Source organism: Ursus arctos, unplaced genomic scaffold (assembly GCF_023065955.2).
Source record: "Ursus arctos isolate Adak ecotype North America unplaced genomic scaffold, UrsArc2.0 scaffold_10, whole genome shotgun sequence".
NCBI lineage: Eukaryota > Metazoa > Chordata > Mammalia > Carnivora > Ursidae > Ursus > Ursus arctos.
The window spans coordinates 33,868,591-33,888,332 of NW_026622764.1; the positions used below are offsets into that span (position 1 = coordinate 33,868,591).

Consider the following 19,742-nt stretch of genomic DNA (forward strand, 5'->3'; position numbering starts at 1 on the left):
AAGATGTATGGCAAAAATGCTGCAAAAAGCTTTGTAGGACTCTGTAGGACTGTCATACGAGTGATTATGCCACACATTGCAGGTATTACAAAGGTCCAATTATAAAATTAAATAATTACGTGAGAAAAATGACCACTGATTTTACAAATGGAGTTCTATAATGTTGGGACGATCTGAATGTTATAAGTTGTGATTACATTATGAGACACTATTAACAGATCTTAAATCAAAATGATATTTAATAACTTTTCACAAGAAACAATATAACAATGATAAACTATAATAATAGTTATATTAGGCCGGGTTGTTAATTTTGAAATCAATCCATTAGGAATTCAGTTTCTGGTTATTATGATGTGGTAACCTTTGTGAATAACAATAATGTTTTTAATTTTGTTTCACTTAAGTCATGTTATAAATTTGGAATGCCATAACTCATTGCCAAAAGAGTGATTGGATATGCTTTTCCAGGTATTTCTCTCATTTTTCTATGTGTTCTTTTCAAAATTGTTTGGGAAAATGGAGAAAAATCTTAGTTCCATCTGTGAAAATATTTCATTGGACTTGCCTAATTACTACAGAATAGATACACATACTTTCAGACTCAGAATTGATATTTGTTTCTGCCTTCAGCTCAGCAAAGGTAGAGAAATGTGTACGTAGCACGGGTCCGTGTTTCTCATAGGGCTGTTGTGATTAGCTGGTTGTTTAAATTACTAATTGACATGCAGGAGTTGAATGCTTGAGAGAAGTGTTTTAGTTTTAGTTTGGTTCTTTTTCAATTAGCTTAAATTATTTAAGGTGAATAAATCTACTGCAGTGATTTAGTTTCTTTTAATAGAATCTCATGGTACAACATAAATTAGGTCAAGAGAAGCCACTGGATCAGTAGAACTGCAGACTTTACTCCTAAAAAGAAGGGATATAAGGAAAATTGAAGATGGGCTATGATTTACTATTGTTTTGAAATAAACAAAAGACTCACATTTCTTGTCATGTTAGGAATTACATGGCTCTTTCTGTTATGCTGAATTTTCACAGCAAAAAGGGAGAAGTGAGTGGTAACAACCATTGGTAGCTATTCCTTGATATTCACCTGCTCTGTTCCTAGGTGAGCTGAGTTGAATATACTAATGAAACTTCAAAGGGCGAAGAGTTTTAAACATAGATAGCATTTATTTCTTGAGTGACAAAGTTGTCCAAGGTCACCTCAAAATCAGACATTTTAAGTAATTTGTTTGTTACACTAAAAAACCAAAAATAAGTAACTTGACTATGATTACAAAGATGTGCCAAGGTAAGGGCTTCACCTGTTTAACATGCCACCGTCTAGGGGATGACAACCACTTGTGACCATGAACTATAACCTCTATTTCTTTTGCATCTTCCCTATCACATGGTAGTATATATGCTTCTACATAGGATTGTTCTTTTCTAGAATCCAGCTTTAAAACTTCAACCCAAAACCTCTTTTTCCGAGTACTATAATTGGCCTATCACTGTTCACATTTTCCTTATAACCAAATGAGGAAAATATGCACCTTTTAGGCTGCCTATGGTGATTCAATGAGATGTTGATATGAATGTTAGAACCTAATGACAAAGGGGTGAAGAATATATTGCCTCAATTAGTCCCCCTGTTCCTGTTGTTATTCAGTGAATATGGCTGTCTGTTGTTCCAAACCCAGAGCCTGACCACTGTTCACAAAGTGTTTGTGTGTGTGTGTGTGTGTGTGTGTGTGTGTGTGCGTGTGTGTGTGTGTGTTATAATTACATTTCTTCCTTGAGTCTTTTCCTTCAAAAAAGCTTATACTCCTATATCAGAAAAAGGTTGTGGCCACATCTTTTTCAATTACTTTTGTCCTACTGGGTAAACCCCCCCTTCCCCCATGCGAAACTTCATGTAAAAAATGGCCACCTTTGTGACACTTTTTTCTTATTTCCTCTCCCCTTCTCACCAACAACCACATGCTACCTGAATTCTGGAAAAAGGAAAAAAGAGAGAGTCTTATTGAAGTATCAAAGGATTTAGGAGAGGATTTACATGGTGTTGAGAAACGTAGGTGAACATTTGGGGAGATTATTCTTAGGCTAAAATGCCAATGAGGTGACTCCTTTGCAGGAAATTAAATTTATGACACCATTTCCTCTTTTCACTTATTATACTGCCTGAACTGTCACCAATATATTGACAAGTAGCCTCTTTAAAAAACAACCTTTCAGAATGTCGCACACTGTTATTCTCAGGCTAGTAAGAGGCACCTGCCTAGAGTCAATGCACTGAGTAATTTGGGGTGATGAGTCATGTGAGTAGTAAAAAGAATTGAGCCTTAGACAAACATGAGGACATCTAATGAGCAGTTTATTGGAGATGGAATAATAATAGGAAGAAGGGTGCTTTAAAGAAAATTAGAGTCAAAGTTTACTTATTTCAATTTGTTTCTATTTAACATTTGTTCTATATTCAAGATATAGAGGGAAAATAATTCTCTTCTCCTTTTTTCTTGTTGTGCTGTATTTAAAATATAGGACTCAAGATAATATAAATACTGTATTTCACCCATAGTCCAGGTTAAAAGTTTTGTGCACAATTAAAGTTCAAAGACCATTGTTTCAGTGGCAGATATATTCTAAATTCTATGAAACTGAATTACAAATGAACGTTTAGGTCCGGTTTCTCCATGAAGTCAGCTTATGCTTGTGACATCATCTGAGGGTCTATAACCTTGCCTGCCTATACAATCTATAAGCTACTTGAGGAAAGGGGATTCATTTTCTTTCAACGATTCCGTAGTTTACTATATTCTGTACTTTTCCTTTTACATTTATTGACAGAGTCAGTGTGGTCAATGCTGAACTGGGAGTTAAGGGAATTGGGATTACTCTATCATTATTTAATGGTGTGACTTTGTAGAAATGATTAACCTCACTGCCCCTAAGTTTCATCATCAGTAAAATAAAAGGGTCGCATTAGATAGTTTTTCTTGTCTCCATGCTTTAGACGTCTAGACCCCAAGTGGCTGTTAACTATTTTTCTACAGGTGGTAATGTTAACAGATGGAGTAAAAGTGAAAGTTAAATATTCAAGACCTTTTTTGTGCCGAATTCAACTTTTCATAAATTACCTATTTTCTTATTTTAAACCATAGTAATTTAAAAATTTTAATTAATTTTAACTCACAGCCTGTTTCTGTGAGTTAGTGGTCAGAAGTTGAGTGCTTCAAAACTTCCATGGAAATTCCTCAGTGATTTAACACATGGCCAAATGACACCCCCATGGTGTTCCCTCCAACGACTTCACTACTGCTGTTACTTTCTTTACTCTGAGAGACTGTGATTTTAAGCTGCTCAGAATAAGAAGGCTAAATTTGATGTCTATTTGATTGATTAGCATTATCAGTATTACAATAAACTCTTTCCATATATTTCTCCAAATTAGTGGGTTTTTTTGTTAATCCAAACATTTTTAAAATCTAATTAAATCAATTGAAAAGCTGAAAACTGGTATAGGGAGTGTTTCCATTAATGGCCTCAAAGATCAATTTTCCTTTTCTCTGCAGAATATAAATGTGTTTTAAAGGGCAAGAAAAGTCAGTCTAATGGACATTAGGAGACAAATTCACTTTCAAAATCTTCAGTCTACTCTGATTCACAATTAAGTTGCTTATCTAGTTGCTTATCATTTCTGTTATTTAATCATTCAAGGGTGAGGACAGGTATATTTCAATCACAATCTTCCTTTATTTAGAAAGTATTGAAAAAATAACTGAAAATTAGTGTCAGTGTTTTAGACAGCTGGTATTTAAATAAGGGTAGGAAGAAAACGGGGAGGGGGGGAAGGTACTGGTATTTTCAAGTTGTTATGTTGAGCCAAAAGTTCTTCTAATACTTGGAGTGATTTCAATTGAGTTGTAATTCAAACTTATATGGAGCTTAAAATGCACCTTCAACAGAGTTTTGCAAAGAGTCTATAGGAACTGTCAGGAGCAGAAAGATTACTTCACAGTAATGACTGTTGAATTGAACTATGCTTTTTGATGTTTTACTTTCTGAATTGAATTGTTGGACAAGATTAATTGCACACAGTGAGAGTTTTAAATGAATGGCGATGTAAAGCATTAAGTTTCTCTGTATGCCACTTGGGGGAAAAAAAGCCAGAAGGTTTAAATGAATAAATGCATTTAATGCACAAAATGCCTGGGCTAATTTTAAAACTCCTTTACTAACATCCTTTATTGAAAATAGAAACCCACTTTATTCATCTGTCTTGGTTATATTGCTGTGGTTGAAGTAATTTAATATTCCTGCTTTCCACTAATCTTCTAGTTCAACAGAAGTAAACAATAGGTTTCATAAATTAAAAATACACTCTTCTGAACATGCTTATAAGATTAAAAAAAACAAGGCAGTAAACATTTATGACTGAAACAAACTAGATTGTTCAAATACTGCCATGATGTATCATGTATATCAATATGGCACTGATAACAGTTAGAATGCAAACAAGGTTTTAAATGATGTGCCCCTTCATTTCAGCTGGAGAATCCGCTTCACACCATCTGCCTATCAGATGGTTAGGAACCAGGACTGCGTATTAATGCCACATGTTCGATTTTCCTCCTTCTTGTAATGGTTAGATTCATATTGCTAATAGCTGTGCATGAGCACTGTCGATGAAATTTCTGTGACGGTGAAGTGATGAGATATTTATAAGCCGCCTGTCTCCGTGAATAATCAGTAGGAAGAATGCCAGACATAAATAACTTATCAATTCCAGAATATTAATAATAACTACCATTGGCTATAATCTACTACATCTTTAAAATGGTTTCTTCTAAATTTGGATAAAGTGACATAGACTCATAAAAAAGTCTATCATGTGGAAGCTTTGACTGCTTACTATCTCTTGTATATAACTCATTTTATTTAACCATTACATTTTGGGAAATACATTTTATATGGAATGTGATATAAAAGTAGACAACATATCAAACATTTGGAAGTCATCCTGATGTCTTTGAAACCAAAGATCAAAGATTGGACCTTTCAAGTTAATGAGCAAACAAACAGATCAGAGAAAGAATTTGACAGCAATATGTCTCTTTTATTGATATTTATAATCTATAGTTGTAATCTACTCTTTATCACAAGGGGTACTAACTTATTGGAATTAAATAGAATGGGGATACTTTTCCCTTTTTTAGAAAGAGTCATCCGGATTGTACATGGCATTTGAAAGATTTAAAGTCTGTGTTGATAGAAGTTGAAAGCAGAAGAAAAATGCTATCTTTGCAAGGTAAAATAAGACTCGTAAGTGGTGACAATGCCTGCTTCTCTTCCAAATGATAAACGCTTGGATTGGTTTTAGGATATTGAATTTGAAGTAGTGAAGGTTTTGTATCAATACAGCACAGAGTGGAGATTTAGTGATTTTAAGATAAATATGATCAATGTAGACTACTAAATGAAATGTTTAGGTAGAAGCATGGATTTTAGATTTCCATTTGTCAAATGGCTAAATTCTCACTCTACACTGTTAGGTAGCTTTTGTCATAGTTGTCTTTTTATGAGTAACTGAACCTAGCTAAAACTAAACATAAGGGCATGATGGATATTCTGGTTACTTGATAATATTTACTACCATTTGTGGAGGGCTTAGTATCTGCCCATGCTGTTGCATATGCTATTTTGTCTTTATTCTCCACAACATCCCTACCAAGTCAGAACTGATATCTGTTTTAGAGGTGAGAATTTTGAAGCCTTAGGAATTATATAACTTGCAACGGTATTCCAGATAAATTTGATGCATGTTGTCCAAAGTTTGTGTGGCTTTTTGGAGTCAATTTTTTTTTAACCATCGTGTGTTTACTCCTTATATGATAGCGAGTTTAGATAACTAGTAATTTCCATGGCAGTCACTTATTCAAGTAGAACTTTAAGGATTTTAGAGAGCATCAAAAAATGAAAGTAAAAGAAATCTATAAGCCAGGATAAGAAAAAAAAACTTCTAACAATATGCAGTTAAAAAATGATACAGAATTTTCTCTGAAGGAGCAGAGTGGAATGAAGCCCACAGTAATGTGTTTATATCATAATTCGGACAATAATATGAAAAGCTGTGTTTTAAAATTCATTCTAAAAATCTACTTATTCTTTTATATTATAAATGTAAAGCTTGTAGACATTTAATAGGAAAGGGAAAAAAAAAACCTAAATAGTTTTGCATGATTTAAGGTTTATGGTCTTTAACCAATTTTGATGTACGATCCCTTTCCTGAAGGCCAATTGGAGGTCTAGGAGTGTACAGACTGACTTACCATCCTTCCTCTGAAGGAAAATGTCTTTTTTAAACAAAATATTTCTCAATCTATCATCTTATTAGTGTGAAATGAGTGTTAAGTATACATTTAAGTTTCTCCCTTGTTGATTGCATTGGATTTAGGTTCTTGTAAAATAAAATGAAATTATACCATATCTGACTTCTTCGTTTAGTACATGTTGTGTTTTGGTGTATGAGATACTTAAATGTTCTTTGAGAGTGTAAAAAAGTAAGTTTGGTGAGGTAAAATAGGTGGGTTAATCATTTGGTAGTATAAGGAATTATTTATTTGTTCCTTCATCATATAATCTCTGTCTCTCTGTCTCTCTGTCTCTTTGTCTCTCTGACTCTCTCTCTCTCTCTCTCTCTCTCTCTCTCTCACACACACACACACACACACACATACACACACATTTGTAATTTTTCTCCCAATGAGAGAAGGAAATCTGGCGAAAACCTCACCAATGAAAGGATCAGGAGTGACTGCCCAAGCCATTTCAGTACAGTTGCTAGACATGCTGAACAGATTCATACGTGTAAGTGGTTGCTGGAGCTAATAATGTGCAGGTCGCTGCATCAGTAACACAGACAAGTGCTGCATTACCTGGCTGGCTTTTTGCTTCTGCTGTGGTAGGCTCAGGGCACAAGAAGACTTATTTTTACAAAGTCTACATCCCACTAGAGCAGTATGTCTCAAACTCCAGTTCCTTGGTTGAACCTGATCTAATATTTTAAAAAGTTCCCTTGTTGATTCTTAAGCATACTCACTTTTGAAAACAAGTGTAATGATGATCTGCTTGGTTAGTAAACTTTTATTGTAAGATGCAGACACACTTTAGTGTAAATGACTGTCAGCAAATAATCTAAAGGGAGTGAGCATAAGAATCAACCTGTTTGCTGAAAGGTAAAAACATAGATTCCTCAGTCCATCCCAGACATAGCTGTGAATGTGACCCTGGGGAAGATCATCTCTAACTTTACCGTGCATGACAGCTGGATTTGATGTTGACTATCACTTTGAGAAACATTGAATTACCTGGTTCTGAGATAAAAATGGTTTGTCTTGATTGGGAAGAGTTAAAGCAGTGGTAAATTTGCAATATAATGTACTTGAGAGTAGGATACTGAAGGAGGACATAACAAAAATCCTGTGAATCTGAGGCAAGAGGAAAAAATACTCTGAGAAAAGGGTGAGCAGGGAGTTAAAGGTGCCTGATAATGTCATGGATTGCCAGTATTTACTCTAGTAGACAATTCTTGATGACATGTAAATGTTTTCACAGTTTGAATTCTCTATATAGATCAAAAGTTAGAGTTATTTTGTGAATTTATTATAATTTTTTCAAAGACAACTTCATTTTGGAACAAAATATACAATGGGAGCTCTTTCTAAGAGCAAGTTGGAGGGAGATTTGAGAATTACATCAGAGATTTGAAAGGGCCATTGCAAGGCCAACAGGAAGTACAATAAACACGGAGGGCGGGTGAGCCTTTTTTGTGATCCTCTCCAGCCCTAGGCAGGTGTAACTTGGGAGAATCATGCTTTGTATTCAATTCATGAAATTTTCTACTCCTAGTATGTTCACATTGATTGTTACATCAACATAATGCTTTAATAATACATATTGTTAAAGTAGTGACCATATTTCTCCTGTAGCTGTACAAGTAATCTAGTTTCAGAAGTGCTTTTTCATTCAGTGACAATTTGTGGCAGGCATTGTGGTAGATGTTTAGGATACATACATTAGAGACATATTTCTGTGCTTTTGGTGTTAAAACCTAGTTAGAGGAGCTAGCCTTAATCCTGTCTTCCACCTTGGTACCTCCCCCCTCACCCAAAAAAAGAGCATTAAAGAATTCAAGAGACTGAGTTTCTCCTCTCAGATTGCACATCGAAATGACTTGAGGAACAGTGAAATCCACTCCAAAATATACAGTTGCGGGAGTTCCAGCCAGAATGTCCTCTGGTAGGACTCAGCCGTTTGCATGGCTTAAAAGCTCCTTGGGTGCTTCTGATGCACAAAGGATGGCAAACTCACACAGAGCAGGTTGAGAACACAAACGAGAGGATGGTTGGCTCTCCTCTTGAGGAGTAAGGAGGGTCAGCTCTTCATAAGTGAGTTTTGAGCTGATTCTTGAAATGTTGATTGCTGTTTCCCAGGGAGATTTAAGAGTCAGGAAGCTGAGCCTGCTACTCCTAGAGCCTAATATTTAAGCCATCAGATCATGGACACATGGCTGGTCTGGGGCAGGGATGGGAAAGTTTTTCTAGAAATGGGAACATGTGCAAAGTCTGGCTTGAAAGAAGGAATGTGGAGTCCATTAGAGGAAATGGGAGAAGGCCGACGTGTCTAGAGCACAGAAAGCAAGTGGGACCTGGTGGAACGGATGATGCTACACAGATAGGCAAGGGACTGAGCACGAAGGGCCCTGACAGCCATGTGAAGCACCCCACCTGCTCCTAAGAGCAGGCATTGAATGTCGTGATTGGATTTTCCTTTCTACAAGATTATGGTGACTGCTGTATGAAGAGTAAGAGATTGGAAGTGGGGACAGTGGAAGCTGTTGAAAGATGACTGCAGAACTCCGCTGAAGAAAGGGTGGCAGCTGGCACTAGAGGGAGCCAGGGAAATGGAGAAAATTGCTTGAATTTGAAAGCTATAAAAGAATTAGAATTGTGATCCAGGTGAGTTAGTGGGACTAAAATCAGCAACTGCTGAAAATGCCGTTGCTGTTTTCCTGACTTCATTAAATTAGACTAAAAATTCAATACTTATAAGTATTAAATAGTTCAGTGCTAGCATGTATGGGTCATGTGCATCCAGTAGTCCCCCTGTCTGCGGTTTCCTTTCCCCAGTTTGGCCAACCGCGGTCTGGAAGCAGATGATCCTCCTTCTGACAAATCATCAGAAGGTCAATAGTAGCCAAACACTATGTCACGGTGCCTGCGGCATTCCCCTCGCTTCATCTCATCACATAGGTATTTTATCATCTCACATCATCACAAGAAGGGTGAGTGCAGTATGATGAGATATTTTGAGGGAGAGAGTCCACATTCACATAACTTTTATTAGGGTATACTGTTATATGGTATACTGTTCTATTTTATTGTTTTTAATCTCTTGTTTCCTAACTTAAAATTAAACTTTGTCATAGGTATGTATGTATAGAAAAAAACGTAGTATATATAAAGTTCAGCCCTATCTGTGATTTCAGGCGTCCAGTGGGGGTCTTGGAACATATCTCCCGTGGATAAGGGGGAACCACTGTATATCTTTTGAAATTTATATTAGAAATGTAAAGCTGTGGGGTAAACTGTCAAGTGGACAAATAGAAGAGTACCATAAATAAGATCAGATACATAAAATTATAAAAATTATTTTTAAATGTCAAGGGTTAGTGTCATCAGCTAAGGAGAAGTAAGATTCTTCTAGCTGAGGGGCTGTGGCCAGTCCACCATATCCTGCAAGAATCATAGCTAGGGCTGGACTTTTTGAGGGAATAGAATGCAGGGCATGCCTAGTGTTTAATAACATGATATGGCTGGGGGCCCCTGGGTGGTTTGGTCAGTTGAGTATCCGACTCTTGATTTCAGTTCAGGTCATGATCTCAGGGTCATGGGATTGAGCCCCACGTCAGGCTCTGGCTGAGCATGGAGCCTGCTTAAGATTCTCTCTCTCTCCCTCTCCCTCTACCCCTATCCCTACACCCATGCTCTCTCTTTCTCAAAAACAAAACAAAACAAAACAAAACGAAACATGATACGGCCTTTTTCACATAGTTATCTCATTTAATCCTCATATTATCCCTTTGTGACTAGCATGAATTTACAGATGAAGAAACCGTACTTGAAAAGACTTTATGGGCTGTCTAAGGCTACAACATGCATAGTTGTATCTCATGCTACTGAATTTAACTCAGATCCGTGTAATAATAACAAATCATATCTCAAGTTGTAGTTTGATCTTCCTTATTTGAATACTATTACCAAGATTTACCTGCTGCATAAAAGCAAAGATTAAGACCCTGGAAGTGTCATCAGTTAGAGATGGAGCAACACCAGGCAATGACAGGAAGGGGCACGTAGGATGGTCACATTTGTGACAAGGCAAAATCGAGGAAGAGAGAGTTGCTGGGAAACACGAGAGAATTTTAACAGGAAAGAAAATGTTCTGAAACACCTTTGAAGGAAATGAGTAACTGGGGAGTAAATTCAATCATAGGAAGATGAGAGAATCAGTTCAAGTTGGGACTTAAAAGGCAACGAATGTACAGTCTAGACCCAGATGAATTCTTTGAGTTTACATCAGTGCCTTTTTAGAGGGTAGTTATCAGTTTTTCACTCAAAGATCTATTCTGAAGGTCTTGTTGTGTTGGGGTGAAAGTTGTCAAGGCCTCTTTGGTCTGATCCGAAGGAAAGGTGAGTTCTTCTAACCTCTAAAAAAATAGCAGAGATTTCTAGGGGGAAAAAAAAGACTTTCTTAGAGTTTCTGAGGCTGTAACTTATTTGCTGTAGTAACTAGAAGTGATGATTAGTGGGGAGGAAAAGAGGAGAGAGGTGTTCAGTTTCTAATCCACCAGCTGGGAGTGGAAATAAATCACACAGATAAATTCAAACCAAGTTGAAGCACTGTAGTTAGAAACTCTGAAGCAGCCATAGCAAAAAGAGGATGGGGAGCGACGATATATATATCCTCTCCCCGACTGTGAAAGTTTTAGAATTAGGGGAGATTATCCAGATGTTGCAGTGTCTCTCATTTTGTGGGTGAGGGATGAACTGACCTGGTAAAAAAAGTTCACACCTTTATGAAAAACAAACCACTCCCCTGCTCCAAAGCCTCTGCTGGCTACCTGTAGCCTGTCCATAAGGCATGGCCTTGCTTTCTGTTCTTCCATAATCTGGCCTCAAATTCTATTTCTAATCTCAGGTCCACCCCTACCTCCTGTTCTTTGGATGAGCAGAGGTGAACTCTTCCAGACCAACATGGCACAGTGGTTAAAAGTGTTCCTTCGGGGGCTAGAAGGCTGGGAGCTGAGAGGTCAGGGAAGTGAGCTGTGGGGGCAAGGCTGTTCCAGACAAAGGGAAAGGCATGTGTGAAGGCACAGGCTCGGAGAGGCAGGGCACGTATGCGTTGGTGGCATGTTCAGGCTGGAGGTGGCCTGAGGATGAGGAAAACGGAGTGATTAGGTAGGTTTACACTTTCTAGTGAAAGGTTTTGTGAATTAAGCTAAGCACTTCGGACATCCTCCCTTCCCCACCCCCATCGCCCACCATCCCTCTAGCAGCTGCAGAAGATTTTAAGCAGTGAGTAACATATTCAAACTGGTTTGTTTGAGAGAGAATTCTGGATGCATTTCTACCGATATCCTTCTATGTATGAATTATGTTTCTGCTAATATTTAATTTGGGAGTTTTGAGTGCATTCTCCCCATCATATCAATGTTTTTTCGTTGGCTAGTTGGGAATGAACATAGGTTATCAGAATGGTGCATAGAGGAATCAGATACTCTAATCTGTTGGTATGTGTGCTCTATAAAGTACATGGACTATTACATGAAACATCAGAATTTGAATTACCTTGTTTTTAATTTATTCTTTTAAGGTCTGACAGCAGCAGCCGCAGCAGCTGCCGCCGCTACCAATGCAGCCATTGCTGAAGCAATGAAGGTGAAAAAAATCAAATTGGAAGCCATGAGCAACTATCACGCCAGTAATAACCAACATGGAGCAGATTCTGAAAATGGGGACATGAATTCAAGTGTCGGTAAGTTGTATGTTCACAGAAACTTTTGTGATCATGTGGTTACCAGATTACTTTCTTTTCCAGAACAAAACTATGAGGTGCCCATTCAAGAAGTTGGTACTTTCAGCTTAGAAAACTGTATTTTGGAGATGCTCTTTGCCCCTCTAACAGCATGTACTCTGAATAAATAATTAGCAAAATAATTTTTAAATACAGGATCAACTTTATGTAGGCAACTTCTAACAGCATTCAGTTAAAATCTTTTGTAATACGATTAAGTTTTAATAATCAGAATTTTATTTTACTTTATTTTAGGTTAGTTTAGTTTTCATAGTGAGCGTGCATGAATGGGTGGGGAAGGGCAGAGGGAGAGAGAGAATCTTAAGCAGGCCCACACCCAGTGTGGAGCCCCATGCGGGCTCTATCTCAAGACCCTGAGATCATGATCTGAGCTGAAATCAAGAGTCAGACATTTAACAGACTGAGCCACCCAGGTGCCCCAATAATCAGAAATTTAAAATACTGACTATAGGTAAGGTGACCAGAATATTTACAGATAAACCCATGCTTTATCTTTTTAATTCCTAATGGATTTGTTATCAAATGAGTTTGTATCAGCATCGGAACATATAAACTTAATTCTTTCATGTGCTGCCAAGAATAATAATTATGCTGAGCGTTGATTCTATATATATATAACCATTACCAATTTCTCTCATTGTAAATATACAACTTTAATTTCTCTTGGGTTTTTTTTTCCTTTCTTGAGATGTGGAGAGAGAGAGGAAAAGTTAATAGTCATTGTTTAAACCAAAACCAACAGCCTTTGCAGAATTCATTTGGGTAGTTCATTTTTTCAAACACAATTTCACATGTAAGTTAACTTTTTTAATTGATGATATCTTTCTCATCTCTGTGTTGGTGAGATAAAACATTGTATTCTGCTACTGCACTGTATTGTTTCTCTTTCAAATATAGATATAATGCTCAAAATATAATTTAGCAAGAGAAATTTGGCTACTACAAGGTATGTGTAAGGTACTCTATCCAACATATGTCCACGAAGCACACAGTAATTCATGGCAGTTCTATTAAATTTTCTTCTCCATGCAGTGTTTTAATAGATTATTTCTGTATATAATCAGCAGCTCTCTAGTCCAATGTCATATAGTTAAGGGTATATGAAGGAATACTATGGATTGTAGTAATAATCATTCTTTCAACAGTTCCATGGGAGCATACACTAGATGTGAATGTCAGAGTCGGAAGTCATTTGCAAATATATGCACAATACAGAAAATACCATTGCTTCAGTGATGCCAAAGGGTAGCTTCTAATGTAGAAAAGGGATAAATAGACTTTTCCGCATAGTACTACACAAGAGAAGTAGAATAATAGGTTTGATTTGAGAGTAGGTTATAGAGAAGGCGGTGGCAATTCTTAGAAGGATGAAAAGATGTGGAAGAAAGCCAAAGCTATGGCTCTACAGCTGGAAGGGATGAAGGAAAACATGACTGCGTGCATTTGTGGGGCTCCTAGGGAGAGGATGGAGGGCTGCGGGTTGTTAAGGTCGTGGTTCACACACATCAATTCAGACTTTTGAAAATTAAAAACAGTTTTGAAAAAAATGAATGAATTATAATTCTCTTTTTGGAACTATTAAGTAATTTTTTTTTTAAATAAGCAGGCTCTTTCTTTGGCCTATAAAGTAGAACAAAATTAGACACTTCTAAAAACAAGTAATTGGCCACTATAAATTTTAGTCACCATTGCAAAACAATCTGGATTGTTTTCAAAATTTTAGAAGAGTAAGTGTTTAACGCAGACTGTTCTTAATAGTTGGTGTTGGGAGGAGGAATATTTAAATTAGGCAATTTAATAACATTGAAAACAAAAGATATTAAAACATGATATCTCTGTTTGAATTTCCTAAGCAGCAGAGCAGAAGTTGACTTTGGAAAATCCAATAGGCATAAGATAAGGAGAACATGGCTCATAATTAGGCATTGACATACATTTAATATTTGCTATTATAGAATAACATTTGCCTACTGACCAAATTGTGGTTTACCTTAATGATTTTGGTATATAAGCTACCATAATGACTTAAAAAAGAAGGAGTTTGATTTTTCTTTTGTGTTCTAGTTGGCAGAAATAGCTTTTCTTCCATCAAGGTATTTAGTTGGCAGTTTATATTGCCTTTTAGTTTTGACCCCCACCGTCCAACGCCAGTTTGAATCAGGAGCAGAAATGTATTTGAATTTCCTACAGAGTCTTAATATTTTTAGAGTGTGTTAACATTGGTGTCATTGCTAGTCCTTGAGGCAGGTAGATCATTTCTGTTAGATATATGTAGCTGATTTTGGGGGGATATGTTATCGTTGTCATTTTTATTCTAGTCTCACATGTCACTGTCATCTAAGAATTTATGATTGATTATCCTTCCAGAGCACAACCCCCCTTCCTTTTCTATAGATCAGGGAAAGAAGGTTTGGTGGAGGGGTTGAGGAAGGAAGGTGCAGGGGACTGGTGGGTGTTGGGGTGGAGCTTGCATAGATCAAAGTAGTTGCTGAACTGGGCAGTTGCTTTATATGGCCTCCCCATCTTCTCTGGTTCTGACAACAGTGCCTGCCTCTTGGTAAGTGTTCAGCAATTACCTGCTCTATGACTTTGGGAAGTTACGTGAGCTTTCTGAGCCTAATATCGCATATCTGGGAAATGGCTTAATAATATCTACATCACGAGAATTAAACAAGATCCTATTTGTCAAGTGTTTATTTATTACCACATCTGTTTATCCCATTGTTTGGTCACCAGTAAGGTTATCATATTGGTACTGCTTTTGCTATTATTTTTGTTCCAATTTGCCCTCCTGAAAATTACCTTCTTCCTCTTTTTACAACCATTAACTATTTCCTTCTCTGTTTTCCTGTTCTCTATTAGGTATTTGTTAAGCTGCAGGCCTGTGAGTAGATCTGGGGGGAGCTATTGTGTCATTTGGATTTTGTTGTGCATTTGATTTTAGCTCATTCTAGCAACACAAAATAATTATAATCCAGTCCCAACACTCAGGGGGCATACAGTCTATGGGAGGGGTGGCTACGTAAGCAGGCAGTCAAAACAGGATGTGCTAGGTCCGGGAGCATCAGCTAACACGAGGGGCTTAGAAAGTGGTATTGAAGCATATGAATTCCAGGAGGAATCCCAAGAATCTCAAAGGCCTATATTTCAGAATACGGACTTACTACTCTCGTGAATCTATCAATTGTCTCTATGAAGGAGTGAAACCCCTCAGAGAGGTGCTTCTTATGTGATGTATTACTGCTCAGCCCTGCCCAAATGCAGCGACATTTTTGAAATCAATTCAGGTTTCCTTTTTCTCTTGTACTCATCTGGCTCACATGTTCTGTTAAACATTTTAGGTTCTCCTGTGTAGGAACATTACCCGACCCCACCCCCCTGCAACCTCCAGTTGTAAGTAAATCCTCACTGCCTCGGAAAGCAGATTTTGTGTGTGTTTGGTTTGGTTTGATTTGGCTTAGTGAGGTGAAGAGATCTTCTTACATATGACTCCTTCTAGTTCTTAATATGAATTGTCAAAATTAGCCAAAAAAAAAAAAAAAAGTGTTTGGAGCAATCTATGACAGTGACAGATAATTATTTTATATCCCAATTTTACATGGTAACCTTGAGCTCACATCTTTCCAACAGAATGATCATTTTAGGAAGAAGTGAGGACTTCGGGATAGATCCGAGTGAGGCATCAGCACGCTGAGTAAAATATATGGCCGTGTCTCCATTCTCCCTCATCCACAATCAATTGGATTCTTTTAGTTTAATATTTACTTGCTAAGATGAGATGCTAGTCTGCATGGTGATAAACAGTCTGCTCCTGGCATCTGAAGGTGACCTGTCAGTTCATATGGACAAATCTCCTGCTTACTGAAATGTACAAAATAAATCATTAAAGCAGGCAGGTGCTCATTCCCAGATTTAAATCACCATAGATTTATGATTTGAATTAATGCTTCATTTGGCCATAGAAATAGATGCTGAGACAAATGATATGCACTGCTTGGGGTTTCCATACTGTAGCCATCCTGATATTGATTACTGAGATGTCTTTGCAATCTCTTGTTTATATCAAGTACTATCTTGTGACAGGTTGGCTGATATGAGCTACATTGCAGATAAGAAGGAAAAATGTCCTGAATTCTTTTTAGTGGCAACACTATCCACAACATACAGGCCAGATAAATTGCTATTTTTTTGCTTTAAGGACTGATCTACATAACCAGCTTAAAAAAATGCTGCTTGGAAATTGGGACTGGGATATTGGAAAGGCAGAATTTAAAACCGGTGAACCCAAGGTCAGTCCCGTAGTATCTATAGCTGTGTTTTTATCTGCTTATCTTTTTTGGGGGGCATCATGCACATTTTTGAGGATACTAAATTAATCACAGTCGATTTAATCTAAATAAAGGAAACTTATTTTTACTTCTGGTTTTTAAATGCTATATAAATATTGACATAATGAGCATCTCAGTAGTTTCTATGTTTTTTAAATACTTGCTAAACCTAATATCTTATTCCCTTAACTAATGATAACAAAGGAAATGACTCTTTAAAGATAAATACATTAAATATTATTCCCAAGTGCAAGACTTTGTGCACTATAATTTACCAGGAGGCAGGAAAAGACTGCATTTTTACCTTCTCTTAACATTTTATTTAAGGAAAACACTATGTACACAGTTTAAAGAATACTCGGAGGATTTAAGAGGGACCTTTGCCACTAGCTAATATCTGACTCATAGAACTGGTAAACAGCTATCAACAATAGTAGATTGCTTGCTTAGTAGGAAATGAGTTCATATCTATTCAAAATGTGATCTCAAAACAGATGTCCCAAGAAAATCTCATTGTTTAAACTATAGTCAGAACCCCCTAACTGCTGTTATTTCTTTAAGGAAGTGATCTTAAGACTTCAGAATGTCTCTTTCTGAACACTGTGGAACACAAGCAACAGTACACTGATGCAGTGACCCACAAACTGTGCACACCCCATGTGCCTGAATTGTACGACTCGTTTTCATTTGCCTAAGCTTGCAATGGTTAACAGGGATGGAGGAATTTCGAGTAAACACAAGAACTTGAGTTTGGGACGAACAGCTGTATTCTTCCATAATATTCCTTACTCCTTATTTCTGTCCATCAACCAACAGCAATAACAACAACAACAACAACAAATGAGGGAAAGAAAAGCCAGGGAGGGAGATAGGAGATAAAATTATCTTATCCTGCTGACCATCCTCTTTTTTTTTTTTTTTAAACCATTCCTGCAGAAGTAGAATAGTTTATACTGTAGTCATTTCCTTTCTTCCAACTCACGTGTGTGTTTGGAAGGAAAAATTAATTTTATGATCTCAGGAAAAAGTCTTGGAGACCTTGAGAAAGCAAATAAAAGGAAACTGAGAACACAGGCCACCAAGCAGAGCCGTGCAGTTGCACATTGGATCCTCTGCCTTGGCAATGTTAATGAACCTCAAATCCTTCCTATAATTAGATGAGGGAATTGCTTATATTTTCAAACAGATGATGCTGCTATAATGAAACGATTGACAGGGAATTTAAGAGTGTCTACAGTAGTCATTTGGTTTCTGTTATAAAAAAAAAAAAGTTTAAAAAGAAGATTGGCTTTAGACATAGGTCCTGAGAGAGGTAGTAATTTACATAGCATGCTATGACAGGTGTCTTTGTATAGTCAGGAAATAAAATGGAAGACTAGAGAAATGATGGGCAGGTACAGCAATTTTTTGGGGAGGGGTGTCCTAGGCTGATTCTGCTTAGGTTCTTTAAAAGGGGCCGAGGCTCAAGAGATAGATCCGGATTGAGTGCACAGCTGTAACTGCTGATGAGCTAATTGCTCCTTATCTCTCAGCCCCATTCATCTTCATTTTTTACCAATTACTGAGAATTATCTGTGTTCTCAGTTGGATATGAGAGTTAATCCTTTTTGGTTAAGCTGGCAGTACTGTGAGCAGATTCCAAATCGGAGGGTGAAAAAGCCAAAGCAAGCTTGCTCTAAAAATGTCTCCAGTTCAATTACAGTATCACTGATTCATAAGAAATTTGCCATTGTTTAACAGATTAAATGTGGAAAGTTTTTTTTTTTCAAACTTTCTTAATGTTTCGCTGCCTAACAATGATTTGTAAGATCCTTCTTCCTGTCTGATGAGTAAATTTAACAATATTAACAGCCAGGGTCTTGTAAACATGGAAACACACACAGAAGAATACCCTAAAAGGCCAAAAGGATTCTGACGCATGAAATGAGAAATATTTTAGAACTGATAGCTGTCAATTTATACATAAACACTTTAAATGGATGCTTTTTGCTCTGTAACTTCACATATGGTGAGGAAAGTATGTCCAAACATAAACCTTTTCACAAATGTCACATTAGTGGAATTTTAATGGAAGGACCACATAAGCATCTCTTGAAAGTGTAGGAACTGCCATGGTTTGTAATTCAATCGATTGTGAATAAGCCATATGGTTCCCATCATTCTCTATGCAAAAGATGTCTTCATATACTGACATTTCACACAAAATTGCTTACCCCAACATTAAAAATCTAAGAAGTAGTAAGCTACTTTTTCATACCTTTTAATGAATTTGGAGATATTTAATATTTCTGGCATTTTTCTTCATTAAATATTTTAAATGTAGTAATCTAATGTGAAAATATAAAGAATAGACAGCTAACTTAAAATTATCAAAGTCTCAAATTTAAACATCTTCTAGCATGACACATAGGTAAGTCCTTTCAGATGCATCCACAGACTGAAATGGGACAGCAGAGAGCAAAATATGTCAGAAGATTTAGCTTCTAGTAGTAACATAGCTAATAAATAACTCAAACTTAGGTAAGTCTCTTAATTTCTCAGCTTTCTTATTAATAAATCAGCAGCTTCATGCTAAGTTACCCTCTTGGCTCTAAAATTCTTTGATTTTTGAAAACTCCATAGAAGATAAAAGGCAAGAAGGTATACTTTATGGTGATTTCTAAAATAAAATACAACCCTGAAGTAATGTAAATGTTCAAAACAAGGCACCATTAAGTATATTTTAATACATAATTTCACATAATACTATAGCCATCACACATGATAGGTAAGGATGGAAAATATTTATTTTGAATATAAGAAAAAAGATAATATAGAATTTTATACCCTTGTAATATATATATCCATCTCATTAGAGTTGGAAGCAACTGGACAAGAGTTTAATGTTGTTATGTTATTGTGGTAGAATTATGAATAGTTTCTCAAAATATGTAAGATAGCTTAAAATTAGGTTATTTTATTTTATTTTATTTTATTATTTTTTTTTTTTAAAGATTTTATTTATTTAGTTGACAGAGAGAGAGACAGCCAGCGACAGAGGGAACACAAGCAGGGGGAGTGGGAGAGGAAGAAGCAGGCTCATAGCAGAGGAGCCTGATGTGGGGCTCGATCCCGTAACGCCGGGATCACGCCCTGAGCCGAAGGCAGACGCTTAACCGTTGTGCCACCCAGGCGCCCCTAAAATTAGGTTATTTTAAAATGACACGTGAGTGTGCTAAAAACTGGTCCTTTTATTAAGCCCTTTTTCGTGATTTTCTAGAAAGTGCATCA

The 19,742-nt window shown here is 36.8% G+C and overlaps 1 protein-coding gene across 2 annotated transcripts in view; it reads left to right on the top strand.

Annotated features, from left to right (window-relative positions):
• Nucleotides 1-19,742, top strand: part of DACH1 (dachshund family transcription factor 1) — a 411,845-nt gene that overhangs the window by 213,835 nt on the left and 178,268 nt on the right. For both annotated transcript variants that reach the window (XM_026493390.4, XM_044381855.3), the window contains exon 3: nt 11,923-12,084. In XM_026493390.4, coding sequence (XP_026349175.2) covers nt 11,923-12,084 — 162 coding nt within the window. The remainder of the gene's footprint in view (nt 1-11,922; nt 12,085-19,742) is intronic.